General features: G+C 46.6%; 2 protein-coding genes across 2 annotated transcripts in view; both read left to right on the top strand.

Moving 5' to 3' along the window:
• Window positions 1-3,075, top strand: part of CFAP53 (cilia and flagella associated protein 53) — a 48,232-nt gene extending 45,157 nt beyond the window's left edge. Inside the window, 4 exon segments of the mRNA XM_075488784.1 lie at window positions 433-537; window positions 539-650; window positions 1,160-1,262; window positions 2,733-3,075. Coding sequence (XP_075344899.1) covers window positions 433-537; window positions 539-650; window positions 1,160-1,262; window positions 2,733-2,970 — 558 coding nt within the window. The 3' untranslated portion in view covers window positions 2,971-3,075.
• Window positions 3,076-3,448: 373 nt separating this feature from the next.
• Window positions 3,449-25,082, top strand: part of CZH18orf32 (chromosome Z C18orf32 homolog) — a 349,853-nt gene continuing 328,219 nt past the window's right edge. Inside the window, exon 1 of the mRNA XM_075488901.1 lies at window positions 3,449-3,471. The gene's annotated coding sequence lies outside the window, so the exon portion shown is untranslated. The remainder of the gene's footprint in view (window positions 3,472-25,082) is intronic.

The following is a 25,082-nucleotide window of genomic DNA, read 5'->3' as shown; positions in this document are numbered from 1 at the left end:
TCAAGGTATTTAGAAGCTCATGTAGTTTAAGAAAGTTGTATAAACTCACTGTTAGACCTTGGCACAAAATTAGAGGAGGTGATATTTATTATTATTTATTATTATATTTCTAGATTCCAAGGCTTCTAATGCAGGTGAGGGTGAAGTAGCTTGGTCAGCTGTGGAAAGTCTTTGTAAAATGTTTGTGTTGTAGGCAGCTGAGCTGCTATGGGGGAAGGGATCACTTTATATTTGTTCTGTTCTTACACTGTTGTCCAGGCACTGTTGACTGGCCAGGAAGAAGATTCTGCACAGCTTTCCCATAACAGGATTTGGGATGGAGCGCTAGGCTCCCAGTTCTCACATTGTCTGCAAACCACCGCTTCTCTTCACGTTTTGAAAGGGCTTTTTGAACTCATTTACTCAGATCTGCAAATGTCTGTGTGTTTGCAGCAAGAGCTGTTCAAGGAGCAACAGACTTACCTGGCACACCTGGCTCAACAGCTGGAGGAGGAGAAACAGCGAGGAAAAGAAGTGGACAAGCTCCTCAAAGAAGAGAATGGTGAAGGTTTGGGCCAAGAAGGCTGAGCAAATGCAATTAGAAAAGGAGGCTAGAAAGCAGCTACTGAAAGATGTCCTGGATACAAGACAACTGCAGATGGAGGAGAAGTGTAAGTAATAACAACTCGCTGTCTGTGCACCAAATCTACCACATGAATGCAAGTCTTGGCAAAGGCAGAGGGAGTACAACACACTGCTTTTGGGAAGACCATCTGGCCCAGCATGCACAGGCTGTATGGTTGAGTGGACAACAATGCTACTGTCTCTGAATCTGCTTCTGAAACTTTACTCCTACAGGCATTCCTTACACTAATTTCCCATTGCTATCATCAGAGCAGAGCCTAGTAAAGTAAGGATTGCATGAGCAAGCAATCATTATTATTAATTATATCATTATTATTATGAAGTTCTGAATGTGAAATCTTTTCTGTTCTGAGTGGATGAAAAACAAATAAGCTGAGAATACACTTGCCATTGTTTGTGTGCCTCTTCAGAAGCAACAAAACTCAGGCTTGCTACTTGGCTTGAATACAGTCTCACTGTCCCTTCAAGCTTAGCAGTGCTGTTATCTTCTAAAAGTTTTTTTTTTGTTTGTTTGTTTGGTTTTTTTTTTTTGCAGTGCAGAGAAATGCAAAGGAGCAGGAAGAACTTGCTCAAGAGAAGAAGTTATTAGCTGAAGCAATCACAGAACTCAAGCATATTCAAGAAGAAAAGTATGCAAGGTATTTTTCTTTTATGACATCGGTTCATTTCATTGCAGATCAATCTTTTAAACTTGTGTGTAGGCTAATTCTCATTTTCAGATAACTCCAAGAGCACTGGGTGGGCTTTCTTCTGTTCAGAGAGGCTCTGCTCCAAACTGCTCAATAGCAGCCCTGTTATATTGCAATTGGTATTAAATCACTAATTCTGATCTCATCATACAAATAATGGTGTTTCATTACATATCCTTGTTTTGGTCTTTTTGGACCATCATGTGACTTACATCCATCATGTTTATTAAATATGTCCCCTCATACTCTGAGCTGTTATTAGGAGTGGCAGAGGTTTGGGGAGGAAGGTTAATGAAAGGTTATTTCGTTACTTACCTAGGAGAACTAGTGTGTTCAGGCTTATTGCTAAACTCCACCCACACACATCCCTTAAACAATCATATAGTCAGCCACCAAAATACCAGACTACTGCACGGGGTTCTCCTTACCTTACAGTTCTTCGGGGTGAGAATATAGTTACACGCAGTAGCTGAAACGTTCCTCTGGGTGTCATGCAAAGCCTAGGACAAAGGGCCTTATTTCACTCAAATTCCCTTTTGTACTCCTGCCCTTTCTCCACACTTGTCCGTGGGAGGTAACCGAGTAGCTCCTTCCAGAGCCAGTATCTGTTGTGTTCTCTGATGGCTTTATTGGTAACAATCTCCTGGATATGGCAGAAATCTCACCTTTCTGAGGGAAACATGCTGGGCTTCACTTTGGATATGCTTCACTTAGCAAAGATGGCATTCAGTGGCATCAGTAAGTGCTGCATGGTTCAATTGCGTTGCATTAGCGCACAAGTCTTGACTAGACTGTTGGCATTTTAAGTGTCTGTGTGCCTGAGCATGTAGGTAGACTTCCACTGCTGCTCCAGAGGGTAGTGAAAGTAATATATGAGTCTTAAGGTAGAATGGAAGAATGATTTCTTCTGAGAGCCATTTCCTAGAATATTAGTCCAACGCCACAGCAGGAGCCTGCACCCTGTCTTCCCCGTTGTCAGTAACTTGTTATCTTCAGAATGAGGGAGTGGAGATGGGGTGTAAGGCTGCTGCAGCAATGAGCCTGAGCTAGGAAAGGACTGAGACCTGACACTGTCATTCTCTGTCCTCTCACTGTCACTGTGAGGGGCAGGGAAGGCATGCTGATTACAAGGGGTTGTTCTTGCTCTTTTTTTCTCTTTTTTTTTTTTTTTTTTGTTAAGCACTGATTTTGCAATCTGCTTGATAACATACAACAGAATGCAGTTCATTCTTCAAAGAACGTAAGGTTAGCATGTAGCATTTGGTTAATAGAGTGGTAGTTATTCTTAACACCTAAAAGGAGTTTTGAATGGTTCTTTGGTCTAAGGTTGAATGCTAACAGACTGAATAATCATAATAATAAAAAGTTGTTTAGCTTATTCATGAAGTGTGGGTAAAAAAATATTCATGTCATTTCCAGAAAAGTAAAGGAAGCAAAAGAATACCAAGAGCAACTCAGGGCTCAAATTGCCTATCAACAGGCCCGTGATGCTGAGGAAGAAGAGAAGCAGTGAGAATATGAATCAGGTCTAGCAGCAGAGAGAGCTTACCAAGAAAGGATAGAGGACATTCTATCAAGGCCTTGTGAGAAACTAGCAAAAACCCACCCTTTGAGAAGGAAACTAACGTCTAACTCTCAAGAAGATAATTTACAATGATTTTTTAGCTCACTTGGTTGCCTTAAAAACCATTTTCTAAGGGTGTTTATAACTGACTCGAGTTAGTGGACCCCTCTCTGCTGTGATGCTCAAAATATTTAACTGGCAAATTGTGACAGTGTGCTTTCCCCGCCCCCGACCTTTATCTCCTGTAACCCTGCTCAGGTGATAACTACCAGTGACTGTCGTAATGGATGCATCTGGTCATGATGGCTGCATCCCACTCAAAGTGGATTCGGGGGAGACAGATAACAACACAATAGCCAAGGGCTATTGTGCAATGCACCCACCTAACCACAGCGAAGAAACTAAAATCTGTGGTCGGCATGCAAATATGACTATGGGTCAATCATCTTATCCCCATAAATAGTGAGCAGCCCAAGAGCCCTTTGAGCTCTTCTGCACAGCAGCAGGCTGCACGCCAGGATCTCCCCTTGAGCAGGGACGCCTCTCAAGGTTACTCCTCGAGGTTGAGAGATTCCTTGCCACAACAGATCCTCGGTAAGTGACTAATAGCATGCTAAACCTTGAAATCTTAGCTAAGTGGTATAAAGGATTGATTGCGCATATATATATATAATCCTTTAGACATAAACCGTTGACCAAGTCTGGGACTAGGACTGGATCTAGCCGCACCTAGACTCCTCTCTGAGAAGGAGTTTAGAAAGCAAGGGGATCCTTTTCCAAACCTCATGACTCAACGGGAGGGTCTCCCTGACAGTTTTTGTCTGACCCTGTCCTCTATGCAGTAAATAATCAAGTGTACCTTGCCATCGAATCTTGTTAAATCACTGTTGCATTGAACTTTGTTAACTCCCTATTCTATATCAATAAACTATATTTTTACTTCTCTCTTGCAAGTGAAGTGCACTCTCACTCATTCTGCAACACAAATACAAGAAACATGGTATTTTAAAGGTTATTTTTTCCCTATTGGATTTTCTTTGACAAAATGACTGATCCAAATCAAAGTGTTTGACATTTTAATACAAGAATACTGTATGTTCTCTGCAGTATAGTAATGTATTATTATGACATGAATGATATGCAGGCATTCTTTAAAATCTGCACAAAGAAAACTTTGTAGAAGTGTTTCAGCAAACTTTTATTAAAATGCCTTTCAAACTGCAAATATTTGCAAAACCTTTTTTGTATTTAGACAAAAAGTACTTGGTGACTCATCTTCATTTTCCTTGTTAAATATAAAACTATGAACCTATTTTACTATGGGCTAGACAGTAAAGACCTGATATTGCTTTGCATATATTCTGATAGCTATTGAATGATCTGTGGAATATCAGAGTCCCAAAGCTAGTCTGTGAGACCTCTGCTTGGACAGATTTAATTGTGCAGGACTGAAGTCATCCTTTTCTTGCAAAAGGGTTATTATTTATCATTTTGATGGCAACTCTGCCTCTTTGGACTGCCTTGGATTGCCACCAATGCCATAGTCTGAACACACAGAATGGGGGGGGGGGGTGTGGAGCACCAACAATATTTTAAGATGGAACAGTACAAAAAAATGGCCAGATGTCAACAGGAAGGTCTTGAAAGGGTTTTAGCAGTGGGGAGAAAGGACACCTCCTCAATGCTCTCTCAGCCCCCCCATGTTAATGGTCAGATTGCCCTTTATGCAGGAGGAGCAGTGGGTGACACAAGGAGGACAGGTGGGAGCAATCCAGCTTCTCCCCATGGCATTGCCCTGGCCCAGCTCCCTGGTATGTATTTCATTAGTTTTTCCTCTGTGCTTTTAAGAGGAGGGAAGTGAAGAATCCATTTATAACCTCATATCCTTTCTTGCTCATAGACTTTGTGGCATTCAGAAATGTTTTATCTTCTTTCTCACACTTTTCCATTTGAGCCTTTGCTGCTGCTTATCTGCAGATGTTTCTCTCTCCTCCTTCAGCTTTTCAGCTTCTACCATCTTTTCTCCAGCCCCTGCTTTTCCACCCTTTTCCTCTCCAACTTCCATCCCTCACTAAGCACTTCCTCTACCTTCTTCCTCCTCCCTACCTTCCCCTTTCAGTGTCTGGCTCCCTGTTGGCGAGTACCAGGACTCTTGTGGTTTTTGTTGTGTGGGAGCATGAATGGATGCACAGAGAAGCTGATAAATGGCTGAGATCAGAGCCCAGGAGTCCCAGCTCCCAGGCCTCTTGGAATGAATCGGGAATAAACTGCATGCACAGTTGCCTCATCTTCCTGGTTTAAAGCAGACACCAAGTTGACAAACACTTTTTGTCTGTGGGGAAAGCCATACAGCTGTTTGCAAAAGGCCAGGTAGAGATGTATTAATCTGAAACAGTATCAGTAATCTTAGTGAGAGCAACCCAGCTAATTATGGGTGTAAATGGTGGAAGAACCTGGCCCTAAGATGTTGCCCTGCTGAGGGGCAAAGGAGTGTGGTGGGGTTTTATCCTTGCTTACAGACAAAACTTCTCTGAGAGCAGCTTCCTGAGACAGCAGATGGAAGAGGGACAAGTTCACCAGCTGTTACCATCCAGACAGGTGACTAGACAGAGCAGAGCAGAGCTTCTTCATGTCTTGCTCCTTAAATCACTTGAATCCAAACAGGGTCTGTCTCCTACAGACATTGAGAAAAGAAACGTTCATAAAAGTGAAAACGTTGCAAACCGGGAGAGGTGGGTTGTTAGTCAGGATGTCTAGCCCTTACACAGTGCTTTTCAGCAGCCGTCTCCAAAGCCATACAGAGGATTTCAGAGCCGCTCCTCCTATTTTGCAGGTGGGAAAGGCCATCCCAGATAATGGAAATAGTTTCATCAGTCCAGAGAGCTCAGGTAGTCATAGGTCTCTGCTCTCAGCCCTGGGTCAAATTGGCAGAATGATTAAGAGATTAATTTTCTGGTCTGCCACAGACTCCTGGTGCTCCCTGCGCAAGCAATGTAGATTTTTCTTTACTACTGTGACCCCTCTTTGAAAATGAACATAATAGCACATTCAGAATTCCAGGATTAATTAAAGTGTATTATTAAAGGCTGTGACACTGTTGTTGGGTACACCCGATATGAGAGACAAAAAATACCACATTGGTGAGCTCAGTGAATTTGAGCCATCCAGAACCATAATAAATCTTTTTAAAATAAAATAATAACTCAGAAGAGGTGGTCAGAGCTATCAAGCATTTATAAAGTGTCTGAGCTCCTGCTCCTGGAGGCAAAATTCCTCCACAATGAATGTGAAGTCTGCACAAAAATAAAAGATCAGACTGGAAGAGGTTTGCCTTCAGCAGAAATTAATTCCCATGGGATAACAGGCAACCAAACTCTTCTGAGAGAAAACTTGTCATTGATGAACATGTTGCTGGGGCTGACCCCTTTGCTGCTGAGTGCTTTGTAGACTTCAGGTTGGTCTAGAAGAAGGGATAAGGCTCATACCAGGCTGCTGAGCGGCTGGGTGGGTCAGCAGACTCTAAAAGCATCCTCTCGCTGCCCCTAAGAATGATTTTCTGTGTCAAGACTGAAGAGTTTCCTTAATTGTTGTATCTCCCCTGAGTGTTTGAGGGATCCTGGAGCCAAACCATCTATTAAACCAAGAGTGCAGGGACACCACTGATAAGCAAAGTAGCCTGGTCCATGGCTGGGTGACCTCTCCCTGCACCAGTGGTGTGAGCAACCCAAAGATGAAACCACTGGCATTTAAAAACCGGGAAGTTACAGCCTCTTCATTTATACAGGTACTAGAGCTTTGCAAAAGATACTTTCCTGTATTTGTTATTATAATTTTCACAATGTAGGAAGAGCAGAGGCGTGGAGTGTGTTGGTAGCTTGCTTGTGGCAGAGCCAGGAATGGCTGTCCCCCATCACGTCTTCCCAGACCCACTCCAAGGTTTGAACCTACGGCACTTGCCAAGGCTCTAAGACTTTTCTGCACCCACCCGTCTGCTCATAAGGGCTTTTGTACTGACCCCAGGACTTTCCACGGTGATGCTTTTGGCCACGTGTGAGGCGTTGAGCTGGGGAGCGATTCCTGGTGCCCTGTGGCACAGTGCTGGCTTGGTCCCTGCTCCCCGGGGCCAGGCTGCAGGCTCCCAGGGCTGTGGGAGCACCTTCGGGGCTGGAGGCTCACTGCAAAGCTACATCCAGCTTTAGACGGAATCAGTTTTATTTGCAGGAAAATCCTTCTCTGTTAATTATTCATTGCTTTAACACCTTGATTAATTTTTTATTACTTTAGCACAGGTAGGAACACTTGCTGCAGAAACAGCCAGTGCAACTATGCCCAGGGTATGGTGACACCGCAGCCCCAGCCAGACCCGAGGATCGTGCCCAGATGTAGCACGTGGTGACTTCTGCACAGCCCAGGAGGAGGGAAGTCCAGCTTCGAGGTCTTTGGGACAACTCTGCATGCAAAAATTCAGGACCTGGGGTTGTATTTAGCAACAGTCAGCTCTGTCCTGATGATATTTGGAGCTGTCAGAATTGATGCTCTATATTTTTGCATTACCTGCTACTGTGCCACGCACAGGTGGTGTCACGTACAAGAGACACCCAGCGAAAGCACAAACCTTTCCCTGGAAACCTTAATACACACGCAGAGAGTTTAAAGTACTTTGAACTGTGCAGATATTGCCCCTAATTTTGAGGAATAAGGTTGACTCAGCTCTCATTTTACCCCGGCTACCTGTGTTCTCAGCAGTAGATCCTGCTCCAAAGTATTTCTGTGGAGGATTTCAGGATGGGGTTATCGGTGTTAAGGTACTACTCATGCATCGAAATTCAACACTGTAACTGTAGTTTGGGGGTCAGGGGATTTCACTGCAGAAACACTGGTTTCTCTTGCCCGTCTGAATTCAACAGCAAACTCGCCTTTGCTCCTCTACCTAAATAAAACCCCAAAGCTGACGTGGAATGATGGGGTGCCTGTTGCAGAGCAGATAACTCCGCTCCTAACCTCCAGTGCCAGCCCCAGCACCCTGCCCGCCTCGCTTCGCCCTCCAGAGCCCCTCGCCGCTCCATGCCATCATCCATCCATCCATCCATCCATCCATCTGTCTCTGGGGTGTCCATGTGTCATTGCAACAAGGCTGGGACCTGTGAGCATCTGGGGGAGCACACACATCTCCAACACCCATCCTGTACTTGCAAGGAAGCCACTGGCTCTGCTTAGAGGGGAAAAACCCTTGGTATTTGGTTCATTTTCACCTCTAAGTGCCTTCTATGTGAGTGCAAGAGGTGGTACCATAAAATGCTATTTAAGAGCCAGTGCTTGTTATGATCAACACAAGTTTTGATTCCCAAATTGAAAGATGCTTCTGTCTCATGAAGGAGACTATTTCCAGCAACTCAGCACTTGGGACACACTTCAGGGATTTTGTATGTATTTTGGGGTTTTTATTTTCTAACTTTAATTAAAGTTTTAGATTATGATAAATTTGATGGAAAAATCACACACAGCACCAGCTGGTATTTCATGGGAACAGCTGTGCTTTGCCTCTGGGCTATCACTGCTACCCAGGCTTCACTGAAACCTTTGCTCCCGATTGCACCAGTACTTCACATTTTGTTTCTACAGTTGATTTAATAAAAGGAGAGGAGCAAGTTTTATTTGCCCGACAAAGGCTTTGCAGAGATTATGCTGTCAAATGTGTTACCCAGGGTAATTTCTAGACAGGGTGCAGGTTTTTCTCCCCTTCTTTGCTCCTTCCCAAACTTCCCCCAGAGCCACCTGCAATTTATTTGGATTCACCAAGGACATCAGAGCTGGAAAAGAGAGATATCTGCGATGCTGGCTGTCCTCCCACCAAATCGGTGCTGCTCCCTACCAGGCTCTGGGGTGGCTAAGGGAAAAGATGCCAAAGGGGGAATTTCACCCCCCAAGGGACGAGGAGCAGAGGGTGAGATGCCACCAGCGATTGCTTTAAAGAAAGGCTGTGGGTGCCCTGTGAGCGGCACAGCCCGAAACCACGGGAGGAGGGATCCCCACTTACGGAGCAAACAACTGTGGCAGAGAATAAAAGGAAAAAAAACCCAAACCCAACAACAAATACGGTGTGTTTCAGCGCCTCGAGTGAAGGAAGCGAGGCGGCTCCCTCCCGCCGCTGGCTTCGCCCCGCTGCCGGGAGGACCCTGCCCGGGGCTGGGGGCAGGAGCCGGGCGGGCTCCTGGGGACCCCCGGGGAAGCGGCCGGGACCGGGGAGGGGAAGGAAAAATATGTATAAAAAAGGGCTTTTAAAAAAAAAAATAAAAACTGACACAGGCAGTGAGGCAAAGCGCTGCTCCCCCCGCCTGAGCCCAGCAGGGAGAGGGGCCGGAAGGGCGCTCGGCGGACGGGGGCGCGGAGTGGGCGGGGCGGGGCGAGCCGAGCCGAGCTGAACCCAGCCGAACCCAGCCCAGCTGCACCGCCCCATACCTGAGCGGGGCGCGGCGGAGGCGTGAGCGGCGCTGCCTCCTCCTCCTCCCGCCCCCCCCCCCCCCCCCCCCCCCGCTCCCTATCCTTCCCCGCGTCCCGGCTGGCGGCGACGGGTGTAAAGGTTGGTTAGCCTGTCTGTCCGGTGGTACTGCTGCTCGCAGCCTGCCGGTCCCATGCCCCGCGCCTAGCGCCGCCTGCCCCGGCCATGTCTGCCGCGGAGCTCTACACCAAGGTGAGCGGGACGCCAGCGTGGGGGGGTTGTTTCCTAGTTCGTGGAGGGGATCCGCAACTTTCCCTACATCCTCCAGGACGGCGCATGCAGGTGCCCGGGGAGTAGAGGGGACCCACCGCTCGCGCATCGCCTCCCCTGCGGGTACCGGCCTGCTCTGGGAGCCGGGTCAGGTCTCCCCCAGGGATGAGCGACCCCTCCTGGGATTTCACTCGCCCGGGTGAACGACATGGCTGGTTTTCTGCAGGGAAGGGTGAACTTCGCCCGTGGGTCGAGGTTGTGGCGGCCTTGGCCTTGTCCTTCGTGGGGTCTGTCACCTGAGCGGGCGAACATGCAGCTAAAACACGCTCAGCTTCCCAAAATCCTCATAGAATAATTTTTTTTCCTCATATTCCTAAAACACCAGGGCGGAGGGAGAGGAAAAAAACAGTCCTTACAACTGTTGTAACTAACTGAAATGCTCCTAAGGTGCCCAGTTTGCAGTTTCCTTTTCTTTCTGCAAGTCCCAAATATAATCCCTCGGCAGGGGTATGACCAAGTGCACCTGCTTCCTCATGGCAGCCAGGGAAGGTAACATGGCTGATAGCCTCGTAGGGTGCTATGCACTGCTGGGCTGGCACTCAGTGTGCCGGTGGGGTGGCAGCCAGCCACCTTCCCCATTGCTTCCCAGAGAGAAACCCAGATTTGCTCCTAAAAAGTGGCTGTTGTGACAATGGGAAGCTCAGGTGCTGATTTTTAAGCAAAGCCTGGGGTCGAGACAAGATATTGCTTTTTTTTCTTTTTATTATTTTGTGGCTGTGGGATACCTTGTACCCTGCCTGAGTATTCCCACTCCTTGGCTAAAGCGGGCTGGGGATGCACCCTGTGTGGTTTGGGGGTTTCTGCCCCCTTCCTGGCGAGAGGTTTGTGCCTGGAGAGGTCTTTGCTGATTAACTTGGCCTGATGAAAGAGCTCCTCGCACACAGCGGGAGATCTGCCTGGTATGGAGCGATAACTGACAGGGAGAGAGACCTCTCCCTGCACTCAGCATCTTGCCGAGGCTACCCAGGAGTGCTGCAGGCAGCCAGGATCCAGGGAATATGCTTAGTAAAAGCCATCAATAATGCTAGGTAGGGGCTCATCAAGAAAAGTGCTTGGCTTCAGAATGGTTTTTGCTGAAAGACTGTAAAGTGCCAGCATCATCTACTGTAATAATGAGAATTTTAGTGTTTTAAATTCTTCCTGTGACCATGGTCAGTGTGCAGATGCTGCCAGATTGGCACCAGCCCTCTCAAGGAACCACTTTTTGTCTCTGTGCCAGCCTCCCAGGCTTAACTTTGAAGATTTCTGCTTCTGTAACTCATTTTGCAGACAGCTTTTATGTAATATTGGGGGCTGCCGCTTATTTTTTTGGCCATCGATATCAAACGGATGCAGGATGAAGTGTGAATCTGGTGGCTCCTCTGAACCTATGTGAATTTAAGAAGCCCCACTGGATTGAGCAGGGCTGTCCGTGAGCAGGCTGACCTCCATCCTCCTCAGGAGCACTTAAAAAGTGAAATCTCAGGTTTGGAAAACCTTTTTTCCTTGGAAAATCTGAAGGGGAGCACAAGGAAAGCCATGGCTAAATTACTCCGATGTGCTGACTGCAGCATCTCATCGGGCGAGTGCATGGATGCAATAGTGAGCAACCCTGGGGAGGAGGGAGGCTGGCTGCAAGCGCTGTGTTATCCATATCTATGGGCTGGCTATAACAACCAGGTTAATTGATTCTTAACTTGATGATCAGGTAATTAATCTGTGTTGTGTTTTTATGCTAACTTGACTAGGTTTATACTCCTGTTCATCTGTTGAATGGGTATAAGATGCTTGCTGGGGCATTGCTTGTGATCCCATTGCTGTATAGGGACTTTTTGATGAGGCACTTGGGAAGCGATGGGGATTTGGTGACAATCTGTGCGTGTCATTAATTTTTAATTTATTTTTAATAACAACAAAGACTCTTGATGAGAGCTGGTGCTTCAGTGCTGGCCCTTCTGCTGGTGTTTGTCTGCCTTGCGGGGACACTTTAGGGACACAGCTGGTGTGGTAGGTGGTGGGGCCACTGGTGCCTTGAACCCCTATGGGTCATCTGTGGGGCTGACTGCTGGTGTTGCAGTGAAATTTAGGACCGTCCTGCTGGGTCATCTTCTGTGTGGGACCTCTGTGCTGGCTCTGGGCTTTGAAGCAGCAAGAAAATGTTTCCTGTGACTTTGAGTATATAAGAAAAAGAGCAAAGAAGGATTTAAAAAAAACCCCAACAACCTTTAGATGCTGAGCCTGAGGGTGTGAGTTGCTGATGGAAGTCCCCAAGATGAAGGAGATGTGTTGTTCTCTAGCCTGCTCTTAGAAAGCATTAAAGAAGGTCCCGGTGCTCGCTTGCACATCACCTCTGTGCAGATGTGGGCATTTGGCCCCGTGGCCTGTAGCTCTGCTGGGCACTTATAGCTCATATATGGTAGAGGCCTCTCGGAGCGTGGTGGAGAGAAGACAACCTGCTGCGGAGGGCTGCCCTGCCCCAAGCAGTTGGGTGTTGATGCACTCTCTGTGCATGGCTACCAGAAGATGTGTTAATGGAGTAACATAGGAGCAATTGGAGGAAACGAGGGGTAAAAGCACGGGAGAGCTTCAGTGGGGTGTTACAGTTCAGGAGATGACTTTCCAAGTGCAGAGGTGGGGCCTCCTGGATAACCTTGTTGGCAGGATGGGGATGAGGCTTTTTGAGGGAGGATGCAGAGGGAGGGAAGGCAGATGATCCAGCTCACTGGAATCAATACAGCTGTCTTGCTAAAAGCCTATCGATCCAGTGCGCAGTATTGCATTAGCACAGCCACAACAGTACCTCCCTTGGAGTCCTTCCTCCTCCTGGTTGATCCAGGATGAGAGAAACTGCTGGGGAGCCACTTTGGAGCAGCTGAGTGGGACTTCTCAGGTCCTCCTACCTCTCCTTCCTGCTGGGCTGTAATGGGAGCTGCTGTGTGTGTAGAGAGCCCTTAACTTCCACTTCATGCTTGCAGAAGATCTCCTGGGACCTTGTGGGACACATAGTATTTTCTTGATGCTTAAGTTAATGCTCGTTAAGCCATGCTGATGAATTTGCTGTGTTAGACTCAGTGCTGTCCTGAGGAGCACTTAAACTGGAGAGGAACCCATCCTGGAAACACCAGCAGATGTAAGTTGATGGTAGAGGCCCTCTCTATGTGATGTCTCACCTGTGCCCCTTTAAGAACAGGGATGACTGGTGTTTAATAGCCCCCATCAAACAAGATAATTAACAGCTGTGCCTAATTATGAGCATGTGAGTAGTTCCAAAACTGCATCAACCCTCAAGCACGTAGGACTCTGCTTGGGTAAATAGTTATGGGGAGACCATTATAATACTCCCGATGCAGTACCTGGGGACTTAGGGATTATCTGGCTGTGGATTTTATTTTGTTGTAGAAACAAACATGAATTTAGTGTGACTTGCATCCTAGCAGAAGAGGAGCTGTATGGTAAAGGGTGAAGACCTGGTCCTGGAGCCCATGGCACCAGTGCATGCAAGAGGAGTAGGGGAGGCAGGGGCATTGAGGACTCCCACTTGCAAAAAAACCTGTTCCAGATGGAGAACTGGTGGAGCTTTACCTAACCTGTGTATCACCTGGTTACCCTGTGCAAATGTCTTTCTAAGGCTGCCTGGGGGCTGGTCCTGCTCATGCCATGTCCCTGGGGTTCCTGCTGGAGCATGGCAGTGGTAGGATGTGCCCAGCCAAACTGGTTGCAGCTGGGCAGGGGAGTTTCTCAAACCCTGTGTAGCTGAAGCAGGAGGCAAAAGCAGCTCTCTGCACGCAGTGCTCTTTCATTCCTTTCTAGCCGGAGCCCTCCAAAGAAACCTGTTGCTGATGCAGCTAAGCTTCAGCCAAGGTAACTGCAGTCTAATCCCTGTAAGCCTGTGCAGATGCCAGCATTACTCTGAAATGAGATAATGGGGATGCTCTGCTCCTCTGAGCCGGGTGCTGTGCAGGATGGAGGGAGGACATTGCCCCAGAAGGCGCCACCTCCAGCAACGGTTTGATGTGCAGCATTAAACTGCAGATTAGACTTGTTAGCATGGCTAGCCTTCATTACTGTAAGGTGAAGCTCTTCATATTACTAAAACAAATATAATTGCTTTTGCTTCTGGATGTTCTGCTCTCTTAAAGATACTTCTTAAAATATGTTAATTCTTAATTTAAGTGTATGTCCTGGTTTCGGGTGGGATAGAGTTAATTTTCTTCCTAGGAGCTGGTATAGTGCTGTGTTTTGGATTTTAGTATGAGAATAATATTGATAACACACTGATGTTTTAGTTGTTGCTAAGTGGTGTTTACACTGGGCAAGGACTTTTCAACTTCTCCTGCTCTGCCAGGTGCCCAAGGAGCTGGGAGGGGACACAGCCAGGATAGTTGATCCAAACTGACCAAAGGGCTATTCCATACCATAGGATGTCATGCCCAGTATAGAAACTGGGGGGAGTTGGCCGGGGGCAGTGATCGCTGCTCGGGGACTGGCTGGGCATTGGTTGGCGGGTCGTGAGCAGTTGCATCACTGTTTTCTGTATCGCTGCCTCTGAACCTTATGCAAAATAGCACTTCTGCCAGGCTAGGGAATAAGCTGTGCCTTTCCGCTCCTGGGGTGTTGTGCAGCTTGAGATACGCTCTTCAGAAGATTTGCAAGCTCTGGATGAGTAAGAAACCAGGATATGTGTTTCTTTATTTTTTTTCCTCCCATTGTACAAAGTGACTGTTATTTGCAAAGTACTTTTTAATAGACAATAGAACTGAATGCATTTAAAAATCCTTTCCTAATGGCTAGCATTGGGTATAGAAAACTCTCTGGTTTTCACTTAAAGTTGTTTTAAAAGTAACAGTAAATAAAGTAGCTGGAATGAATTGGTGGTTTCTGACCCTGGGGAGAAACTTTTCAAAAGTGAATAAATATTTCCAGTGTGATCACACACTGATTGAGTCAATGAATTGGCATAAACCTTCTGGCATAAAATCTTTCTGAAAATGATTTATTCTTCAAGGCTTGGGGAGGATTCATCCTTAGCAGGTGCCTGTGTGTTGCTTTGGGGTTGAGGAGCAACTGGGAAGGAGCAGAGAAGATCTGTGTATTGTGTAGAAAAAATTTCTGGGAATAAGTGTGAGGGAGAGGGTAAGTTTGGGGTTCAGTCCCAGGACATCCATGGGACCTCTGCTGCAGAGTTCCTGAACTCCTGCCACTGCTGTTTGCAGCTGCTGTTAGGAAAAGCAGGTTACACTTGAAGGTTTTGGTTGTTTTTTTTTCTTCTTTATTTTAGATTATGAGAACACATCTGGGTCATGCCACAAAGGGCAGGGACAGCTTGGAGGCCACACTGGGATTTTTATTTAAAGATGGGGCCGTCTTGCTGAAGGAGCCAGATCTGTTGGCATCCCTGGTCTCCTCCTGATCCTGCCTCATTATTAGCTGCAGTCATAGAGAAACAATAATTGAAATGTAAAATATGATTGCCCCAGCTGGCTCTCTGCAGCTGGGGACCATGCCAAGGGCATGGCCACCTCTGCAGCAGCTCAGGGACCTCCTCGGCTTCCCTGGGATGGCATGGAGGGTATAAAAGCAGAGCCAAACTTGGGTGTTTAAATACCGTTCAGTCCACTGGTTATATGGCCTTGAGTAGGTGCAAGGAAGGTGAGAGATGGGTGCTGGTGGCTTTGTGGGCATTTCCCTCTGTCCTGGTTTTGGCTGGGATAGAGTTAATTTTTTTCCTAGTAGCTGGTATAGTGCTGTGCTTTGGATTTTAGTATGAGAATAATATTGATAGCACACTGATGTTTTGGCTGTTGCTAAGTAATGTTTACACTAGTCAAGGACTTTTCAGCTTCCCCTGCTCTGCCAGGTGCAGAAGAAGCTGGGAGGGGGCACAGCCAGGATAGTTGATCCAAACTGGCCAAAGGGCTATTCCATACCATATGATGTCATGCCCAGTATAGAAACTGGGGGAGTTGGCTGGGGGATAGCGATCACTGCTCGGGGACTGGCTGGGCATCAGTCAGTGGGTGGTGAGTGGTTGTATCTTTTTTTTTTTATTATTATTTTTATCCCCCCCCCCCCCCCCCCGTTTTTTCCCTCTCTTGGGTTTTGTTCCTCTCTCGTTGTTTTCCTTCTCATTATAATTCATTATTATTATTACTATTATTTTGTTCCAATTATTAAACTGTTCTTATCTCAACCCACGAGTTTTCTTTCTTGTGCTCTTCCGATTCTCTCCCCCATCCCACCGGGGGGGGCAAGTGAGCAAGCGGCTGTGTGGTGCTTAGCTGCCGGCTGGGGCTAAACCACGACACCCTCCCTTGGTGGGCAGGAGATGGCTGGAGTTCTCCCTGTGCCTGCTGGCCAGGGCGTGCCATGCTGGGGGCTTTGTGCTGTAAAAATAATCATGTTTTCTTTTCTGTTTGTGCAATTGTTCATCTCAGTTGTGCATTTAACAGCACCTGTGCTGGGGTTAGACCAGAGCCACTGAGGTAAGGAACATGGAGCTCAGTGCAGGTGCTGGGACACAACCCTGGGAATGACTCCAGCAGGGCTTAATTAGCTTGATTCCTGCTTTATGCCCACTTGCTGGTTGGGATTAGTCAACTCACTTTTTAAAAAATTATTTTTAAGAATTCCTGCCCTGATACTGTTTTAAGGGTGTGAAATTGGCGGGGGGCAAAATCCCAATGCACACAAGCCCAAGTTGTGGCAATTTGCTGGGTTAACTCCAGGGTGAAGGATGGAAACCTGGGGATGGCAGCAGGTCTGGAGCCCGAGGCAGCATGTGGCTTGTGCCGGTCCTGTGGGGTGGGATGGGATGAGTCGGTCCTACCCTTTTCTGCCCTGAGGAAGGAGTTTAACTGAGGGTGTTTGTCACAGGCAGCCTGGCTGCTGTTGAGGAATGTATTTACAAGGGAGGATTTTTGCTTTGTTATTCTTCTCTGCTGCCGATAACCAGGTGTAGAAAATAATGACCTTGAATGTGAATGTGTGCATCCCTTCTGATGACCAAGAAAGAAGGCTATGTATGTTTGTATCTGTGTGTGTGTATATATATATATATATATATATAATATGTTTGAAGCTGATTTCAGTTTGCTGTAGTGCAATGCAGTTCTAGGCATGTTGGACTTTTAATTTACATGCCAATTAGTTTGTAGCTCTGGCCAAAAAAGGAGTAGTGTACCCTTACTGTGATAGTTGTCTGGGAGGAAAACCACAAGAGTAGCCTAACTTCAGCGTGAAGGTGGACTTTGGACCTTCTGAGTTAGTCAGCGGTGTAATAAATAGCAGGTAGCATAGGTGAAGCCCTGAGTTGGGTTTTTCGTGGTGTTATTGTCTGCTCTTTGACCCATCCTGCAAACAGAGGCATTTTGTGGTGGTTAAAGGAATTTCAGCATGAACTACAATTCGGGTCAGGAAAATGACTGTTTATTGCAGCAAAACCTCAAGCTTTGGCAGACACCTGCAATATTTGCAAAACATTTTAGTGAGGAATTTGCTATTTAACAAAACTGAAAAAATCCCCCATGAGCTTTCTGTGTCTTGAGTTGGCTGTGTAAGGCAGTTGCCCTCGTATGCCTCTGGCCCGCTGTAAGACACATCTTGTGGGGTTGGGTTGTATTTTGGCTTAACCTGGTCCTCCAGAAATGAGCAGAGACCTGTCCAGAGATGGTAGCAGGGCTAGGAAGGACCAGGGATCGGTGGGTGATGGGCTTCACGCAGCCTTCCTTGTTTGAATGCTCTTTAATGTGATGCCCAGGTCATGGTAAGCTCATCAGTTTTACTAATGAGGCTATTAAGGATTTGGTATTTCTGCTCTTTGCCTTTCCTGTGGTATCCAGAGGGTTTGGAGAGGAACTTCCCTACAGGGAAGAGCCTGCAGCCTGGAAATGGGATCTTTTCTCCAGCTGTGCTCTCCTTTTGTCCTTGATTTGTCCATGCCCAAAGTCTTTTCCATCTGAAACCCGTGAGTCATGGGAATGGGTTAAATGTGTTAAAGGCTGGACTATAGGACTACAAGAATTGTAAGCAACATGGGTCTATAAACCCTTACATTCCTTATAGTAAGCCCTTAATTGCAGGGTGTGGTCCCAAACCTGCAGCTTGGTGCAGGGTGGTGGGATGGTGGTGCAGCTCCTCCAGCAGCATGTGCTCACAACCCACTGTGCCACCATCCTTCACCACTTTTAACCAAATCCCATTTGATTTTTTTAAAAAACTATTTATTTTCTCCTCCACAAGCAGTTTTTTTAGTACTGGCTTTTAGTTCCCTGTGCTTGTCCATATGAAGCTGGTGGTGCTGTTAGGAAATTCAGACACTGCTCTGGCAATTACAGAAGATCACCAACGATATCATGTAACACATCTTGCTGCCCTTCCCAACTTTATTTATGGTGCAGGGCAGGTTGTAGGATACCGTGGCCATCTCCTCCTTAATGCATGAACATCGCCTCCTCCTTCAGTCCATGTTTCATGTTTCCATATGGGCATTGGTGGTGGTACCAGTGGGGTGGTTTTGTGTTGTCTGGGTGCTTGGTGTTAGTGCACTCCAGGTGTTTGGTGCTAACATGGCTTGGCTCCTCAATAGGAGATGTGTGCTGTGTCCACCTGTCCATCCTGCCTGTTGGATGTTCTTGTTGGCTCTCATTCATCCTTCTGCCCGTGAATCTCCATTTGCCAGTGCCTCTGGCTTAGCTCTTCCCTGAGAACAAGTCTTTTCCATGCTTGAAGTTGACCAAGCCTTTCAGCTCATGACCACTTCCCATCCTGCTGAACCATGAGCAGCCCCGCAGGGCTGGTGGGCTCCACAAAGGGACACATTTCCCTTGGTGGCTCTGCTGAGGTGCAGAGCCAGTACTTAAACCCAGCTAATCCATACCTTCACCCTTCCCGTGAGTCATTGCCCGAGCTGCCTTACAATAGTCCTGCTGAGGTGTGAGGTGCTGGTAGGATGTGCTAACCACCATTTACAGGGCTGTTGGGAGCAGGATGTGTTGTGGATGAATCACGGCCACTACTTATCAAAATGACATGTTACATCTCGGGGACGTGTCCTGGCGAGTCACTGCTCTTCAAAGAAAAAAGACCCTTAATATATTTAAAGCTGGCTTTTAGAAATCATGGGGGATGGTGATGGGAATGTCTGGTTTCTTCTCAAAGTCCCACAGGGATGACTTCGGGTGGCTCAGGTAAACCTCCAGCTGCCAAATCCCTGAGCAGGCTGGACATGAGCCGGCAGCTGGGGCCACTGACATGTGTCTTAGCAAATGAGTGTTGAAAACTGTTTAAAAAAAAAAAAAAAAAAAATCCGATCTCTGTGCCTGCCATGAAGCTGGTCCTTGGTGCTACACCCCAAGCGAGCAGAAAGTCGGTGTAAGTGTATCTCAAGGCAGTGAGGGGATGCAAAGGTACCAAGATGATGGAAGCTATAATTTTCAATCTAATTAAGCTAACTCCCTCGTGGATTTATGCTTCTTAATTACTTTGAGCTCTGGTAACGTGGGTACTGCAGGTGTCACTGTTTTTGGGCAGCGAGTGTGATGTCCAGCCGGGGTGGAGGAGCGGTACCCACCGAGTGCTTTGGGGATGGTGCAGGTCTTGGTCAAAGACACTTAATCTCCTGGTGGGGTGGGGATGGAGAGCTGGAGGTGACTTTCACTGGACTGGACTACTGTGGTCTTGGATCGGTCCCACATCTCCTGGTAGGACCACGTGTCCTGTTTTAGAGACAAGGTGGAGGTGCAGGAGAAGAAGGTCCTGCTCCAGACCCGCACAGACCTCAGCGGGAGGTAGATGTGTGAATACTAGTGTGGCTCTCGCCAGCCTTTCCCATGGTCGTGGAGTGCCGATTTCTTGCTTAGCTTATGCCTGCTTTCACCACCATGTTCAGTGGTAAGAAATAACGAAGGAAATGAAAGACCAAGTGCCACTCATCCAGTGCTTGGTTGGTGTCTCGTGTCACCGTGCTGTCCTCTTGCTTTCCTGTCTCCACCTGGTCTTGTAAGAAATCACTTCTCTGCTGGGATAGACCATGAACACCTGCACTACCATCTTGTAGTTAATGGTACCAACAAGGCATGTTTTGGCTGAAGCAAGACCTTTAACACCACTAAAAAGCTCTTCTGGAAGCCATGTCTGCACAGGGTGTGAACATCTCACCCAGGGGCTGGTGGAGAGCTGCCCTCAGGGGTGTCTGCAGGGACTTCCCTACTCTGAACATTGGGGTTTTCTCCCCCACACTCTGGTGTTGCAGAGATGCAATTTGCTTTTCCTCTCCCATCTGGCTGTGGCAGCTGAAGTGCAGCTGGGGATGTTGTTTGTGGCTGGATGGCTCTCAGGGGACTGAGGTCCCTGGGTGAGGGACTCTGCTTTTGAGCTGGACTTGCCCTTGGCTCTCCTGCAGCACGTGTTTTATGGCCCTGGGCATTATAAAGACCCTGGCCAGAGAGATAGGAAGATCATGACTTGCTTCTGTAGACCCTAGAAATACCAGGTTTGAAATCTCTTGCTCTGCTCTCCTTCTGCTTGTTTTCTTTTTTATTTTCCTTTTGAAAGCCTTTGGTTTTGTTTGGATCCTGCCCCAGTGAGGTGATAACTTGTTCCTCCCTGTGCAGAGTGGTGAGATGAATGCTTACGCTTTGTCTGCCTTGCTGTGGAGGATGGAGCCAGAGCTCTTAAAATACTTCCTTTTTTAAAAAAAAAAAAGGAAAAAGAAAAACCTGGGTGTCTTAAGCACATAAACTTGAATTCCAGAAAATATTGATGCTCAAGGTTAAATAAAGGGCTGGTGCTTTGGTGCAACTGGTGGCAGGAACCGCTGTAGATTTCAGCCTCGCAGTGCTGCTGCTGCCTCGGGGGCGACTTCTGCCGCCTAGCCCCTTGCCTGCTTGCTGTGAGCTGTTCTGAAGCCTCATGTGCTCTTGCTGTGCCAAAATAAACTCGGAGTTGAGGCTGTCCGAGCTAATCTTCATCCTTTTGCGTTTCGCCCTCTCTGCCGCTGTTTCAGTGAGTGATGGCTGTGCTCACACCTGCTTATTTTGGGGAAATCCCTCCCTGGTGCGGGAGCATGGGGACCATCCCTGTGATGCCAGATGGACATGAGCAGTGCTGCCCAGCTTTGAAAAACCTGAAATATCCCTTTGCTTGACTATCAAGGTGGGTCTAAATCATTTTTAGGAACAAAACTTGCTTGAATTTGCCTTTCAGCACCTGACACTCCATGCTGGAGAAGATGGGATGCCTGAGGCTGCTTCAGGCTGTGCAACTCCTTGCAGCCCCCGAAGATTGAGCTGCGAGCAAGCTTCTCCTCCCCAAGCGCTGCTGTACCAGCGTTTGCATCCCAAAGTCCAGCATTGAGCAGAAAAAATGCTGATCTTGCCCAGATGCAGCCTCCTGGGGCCCCTCTTGTCTGAGGAACTGTGTGGTTGCAGAAATCCATATTTTTAAAAAAAAAGTCTATTCTATTCTGTATTCTGTTCTCAGAAATAGAATATTCTATTTGGCAATGCCAAAAAGTCTGTAGACTCTTCAAGCTTTCAATATTTTCTGTGTTTTTAATTTATTTTTTTAATTGGTGTGGTGTTGTGTGTTTGTGTGTGTGTGGTGTGTGCATGGTGGTTTTTGTGTTTTGTTTTGTGTGTGTGTGTGTTTTGGGTTTTTTTTTTCCTATTTTTTTCCACTGAAAAAGGTGCTGTCTCCTGGCAGTCTCTGCTCTGGTACAGAGCAGCGCTGGAAGGTCATGTGAAGTAAATCAGCAGAATGCAAACCCTGCTGTTACTTGCTAAACTTTGCCCGGATCTCATCTAATCGCTGACCTGATAAGTACTTAGGAGCTCCAACTCTTTTCCTGCAAGGAGGGAGTTCAGCTCCAGTCCCCAGGGCAGCACTCGTCCCAGCTGAGCATCCTCCTGGTGTCCTGGCATCCTTCTGTTCCAAAGGATGATATTTTTGAACCCTTTGGATATAAATCGTGCCTGAGCAATTACTTGCTGTTATATCCCAATTTTAAATGGTGTTTTCTTTTTTGAGTAGCAGGCTTACTGTTTCTTCTCCTTTTTTCTTTTTAGTCTCAGGTGACTCTGCTTTAATATCTGATCATTTGTGAGGTATTACCCAAATTTAGGCTGTCGCTAATCTCCAGTGCGGTGGTTTTTGGTGTCCCTATGTGAAGAGCAGACTGGATGTTGCGGCTGATAGAAAATCCCCAGGACTTTGGTGTGCAGAAGTGTTTTTAGCTATCAGACCACGCAGCTCATAAGTTAGTGAGGGTTCATCCTTTTAGCAACTCTGAAGGCAGTTTCTTGTCTCTCTGTGTTCAGTACTAAAGGCTGAATGTTTCTAAAGGAAAAACCCTCAACAAAACAATTTAATTTTCCTCTAATATTTTGGGGACAATCTGTTAGTGATTATTTCATCTGGCATGCCTTCTCTCTGTTTATAACCCTCTTTGATGTGGCTCATTCAGGGGAAAAATTGCATTATACATTACCTCAATCACTTGGATGTGAGAGAGGATATCATGTTTGACTAATCAGGGGAAATTTGGGAAGATTTAGTAATGCCAGGAGACATGACCCACTTTCAGATAAATGCTTTTCAGACAATAGAGGTTGTGCTACATGGTGGGGGAGGGAGAAACATTCACAGGGTAGAAAAAAATTATAAATTATTATTAATTATAAATTTTATTTTACTGTGCTGACCCTTTCCCAGGTTCAGGATGGGTTTGCTTTCTTTTTCTGTTGTTTTGTTTGTGTGTGGGTTTTGTTTTGGGGTGTTTTGTTTGTGTGTGGGGTTTGGGGTTTTTTGTTTTGTTTTAGAAAAATAAAATGCTGGCACTAACTGGTTTTTAACAAATCTGTGTTATCCAGAGATAACCTGGAGATATCTGGATAACCGGAGATCCCTGGGCTGCAGATGCCTATCACCTTTGGGATGCTCCCTCGGGTACAGGGGGTGGCTGATGGGTATTGTGATGGAGGGTGTTGGGGAGCTGTGGTCCAGCACAATGTGGCTCTGGTCCAGCTGTTGGTGACCAGTGTGGGATGGGGAACCTAGTGAGCTGCGTGGGAGTCTGCCTTGAGTGTCCCAGCTCAGGAAGGTGTCCACTCGATGGAGTGCATCTTAAGTACATAAGGACAGAAGAATATTAATCCATAAAGCCAGGCTTCTGTGTTTTCTTTGTACCACAAACCTTATATGCAGTTTAGCCGTATTCCAGTGTTGTTTGGGGTTTCTGGCCAAAACAGCCACTGAAATTGCAGAGGTGTAGCACTATGATGTTGCAAAACTGTGAGAAAGCCAAACCTGATGCTTAAACTTGTAGTATATAAACTTCTTCAAAGACAACAAAAGGGAGCGTTCTTCAAGTAGTAACTGCATAATTTTCAGTGCTGCAAGTTCTGTCAAGCAACTTGTTGTGGCTGTTTCTTTGTGCAAGGTTTTATCTTTGCAGCCATATGAGCTGAGCAAAACCAACTTGGTCTCCTTAAAACTTCTTATAACCCCTTATTAAAAATAGCTTTGTAATCCTTCCAGAGTATAGCAACAAAACTTCTCTCTTAATTTCATATTGGAGCTAAACTCCATCTGTATCTTGAAATTTGCCATGCTGGTGTGAATGTCCAATGTGATGGAGCAATGTCAAAGCCCACTTGACAGCGGGAATATGCGCTGTGCTGCATGGGCAGTGTTTGGGGGGAAAAACTCCACCCTAGGGAATTGCTGGGAACTGCTGTTGGTTTCTGGAAGGGGGTCCAAGTTTTCAACCTTTTATTTTTGAAAACAACCTTTTGAATGATTGTTCAGCTGTAGGTGTGTTTTAAAGTTCTTTTTTTGCCTGCAGCCATGTACTCTGTTGCTGCGTCTTCCACAGTAAAAAAAACCCCTTGTTTTCAAGTAGTTCCCCAAATTACGTTCTTTTAAGAGCCACGTTATCATATTAAGCTTCTAGCATCTTTACCAAGCAGGTTAGCATCTTCCCCAGGTCAAAGTGTTGCTTCTTCTGCCTTTAAACTTTGAAGCCAGTAGACTGACAGGTTTTTTTTGGGTGCATCTCTATTGGTAAACGCTGCTTTTACATGCTGTTACAGTGATAGCTGGAAGATACGTAGCCCTGGCACTTGTCTAGATAAATCCATTTCCTTTGCACATACCTCTGGGTGTTTGGTGAATTGGTCACTGGCGTATTCATCGGGGCTCTGAACTCCAAATTATTGTTGTGTCCCATGAAATACTCAAGTGGAATTTCTGAAGCATTAACAGTGGATGTTGAAGCCCTGATTGAAGTCATGCGTGATGCTGAGAGCTCATGTGATTTTTTTTTTTTTTTTTTTTTTTTGGCTGACTCGGGAGTGATGGTACCCGGTCGGACAGGAAGGTGGTCTTGCTGCTTCTGTAAGCACCGGTGATGCTGATGCCTGCCTGCTTGCTCTCGCATGCCTGGGAAGGAGCTGGAAAGTTGGGAAGAGCTAAAGTATATCTGGGATCTGGACAATCCTGTCCTGCAGTCAGGCTAAACTTCAATATAGTTAATTTGTCTGGGAGGGAAGAGGCTGTTTTGGAAGGACTTGGCTCCTCTCCTCCTGCTCGCACAAAACATATGTAATTTAGCAAGTCAGGACAGAGTAAAATGCAGTGGCCAAGGCCTGAAAGAGCCAGCCCAGCAGCTGGACGTGCTGGAGACGAATGCAGATCTGAACCATGGCTCATAATTTGAAAGCTGAATAGCTTTTGAAACACCCCAAGAGATGGAAGAGGCCCTGGCTGCGTCTGCCTTACCTGCTTTAACCCAATAAACAGCACTGACCTTTGTCTCTTACAGGTTTTGTACATAACTTATATCTGCTTTGAAAGTTGGCTGCTGCGTTAACACAGTTGTCCGGCACCCATGATTCAGGCTTGGAGGAGTCTCTTGGGAGTCACAGCACCCATCCAAGGGATTCATGTTAGATGGTTGAGTTGGGTTGTATTAAGGATGTTTAAATTGTTTTATGGAAGCAGGCCAGTTAAAAATGGAGGCTTGGCTTTTTTCATCCTCAGTTTCCAGGCAGAACTTAAGAAAAGCTGAAGCCACCAGAGAAACATGTGTAGATCTTGTGCTCTGGTAATAAACCTGCATTGAGGGAGGGGATGGGGCGTCCTTCATCCTATAAACACTTTCTTGATTGCACTGAATGTGGGCAGCCAAGGCAGGTGTGAAAATATTGTAGTGGCCTTTAGCTACCAAGCCAGCCTTGAATATTTGTGGGGCTGAAGTGATGTGAAATCTTGATGTGTCTCTTCAGGATTCAAGTGTCCCTTCCATAATCAGATGCTGCTGATGGTGATGTCCTGCAGCTGCATGCCAGAGCATTGTCCTTCCTACCAGCACGAGCCTTGCTGAGGGCTTCTCCTGTCCATGAGGATGCTGTGAGCCTTCCAAATTAGAGAGCCCTGAGCTCCCTTGTACGGGGTTAGCGGC

Source organism: Mycteria americana (genome assembly GCF_035582795.1).
Source record: "Mycteria americana isolate JAX WOST 10 ecotype Jacksonville Zoo and Gardens chromosome Z unlocalized genomic scaffold, USCA_MyAme_1.0 Scaffold_18, whole genome shotgun sequence".
Taxonomy (NCBI): Eukaryota; Metazoa; Chordata; class Aves; order Ciconiiformes; family Ciconiidae; genus Mycteria; species Mycteria americana.
This window is presented reverse-complemented; position numbering and strand designations above follow the sequence as displayed.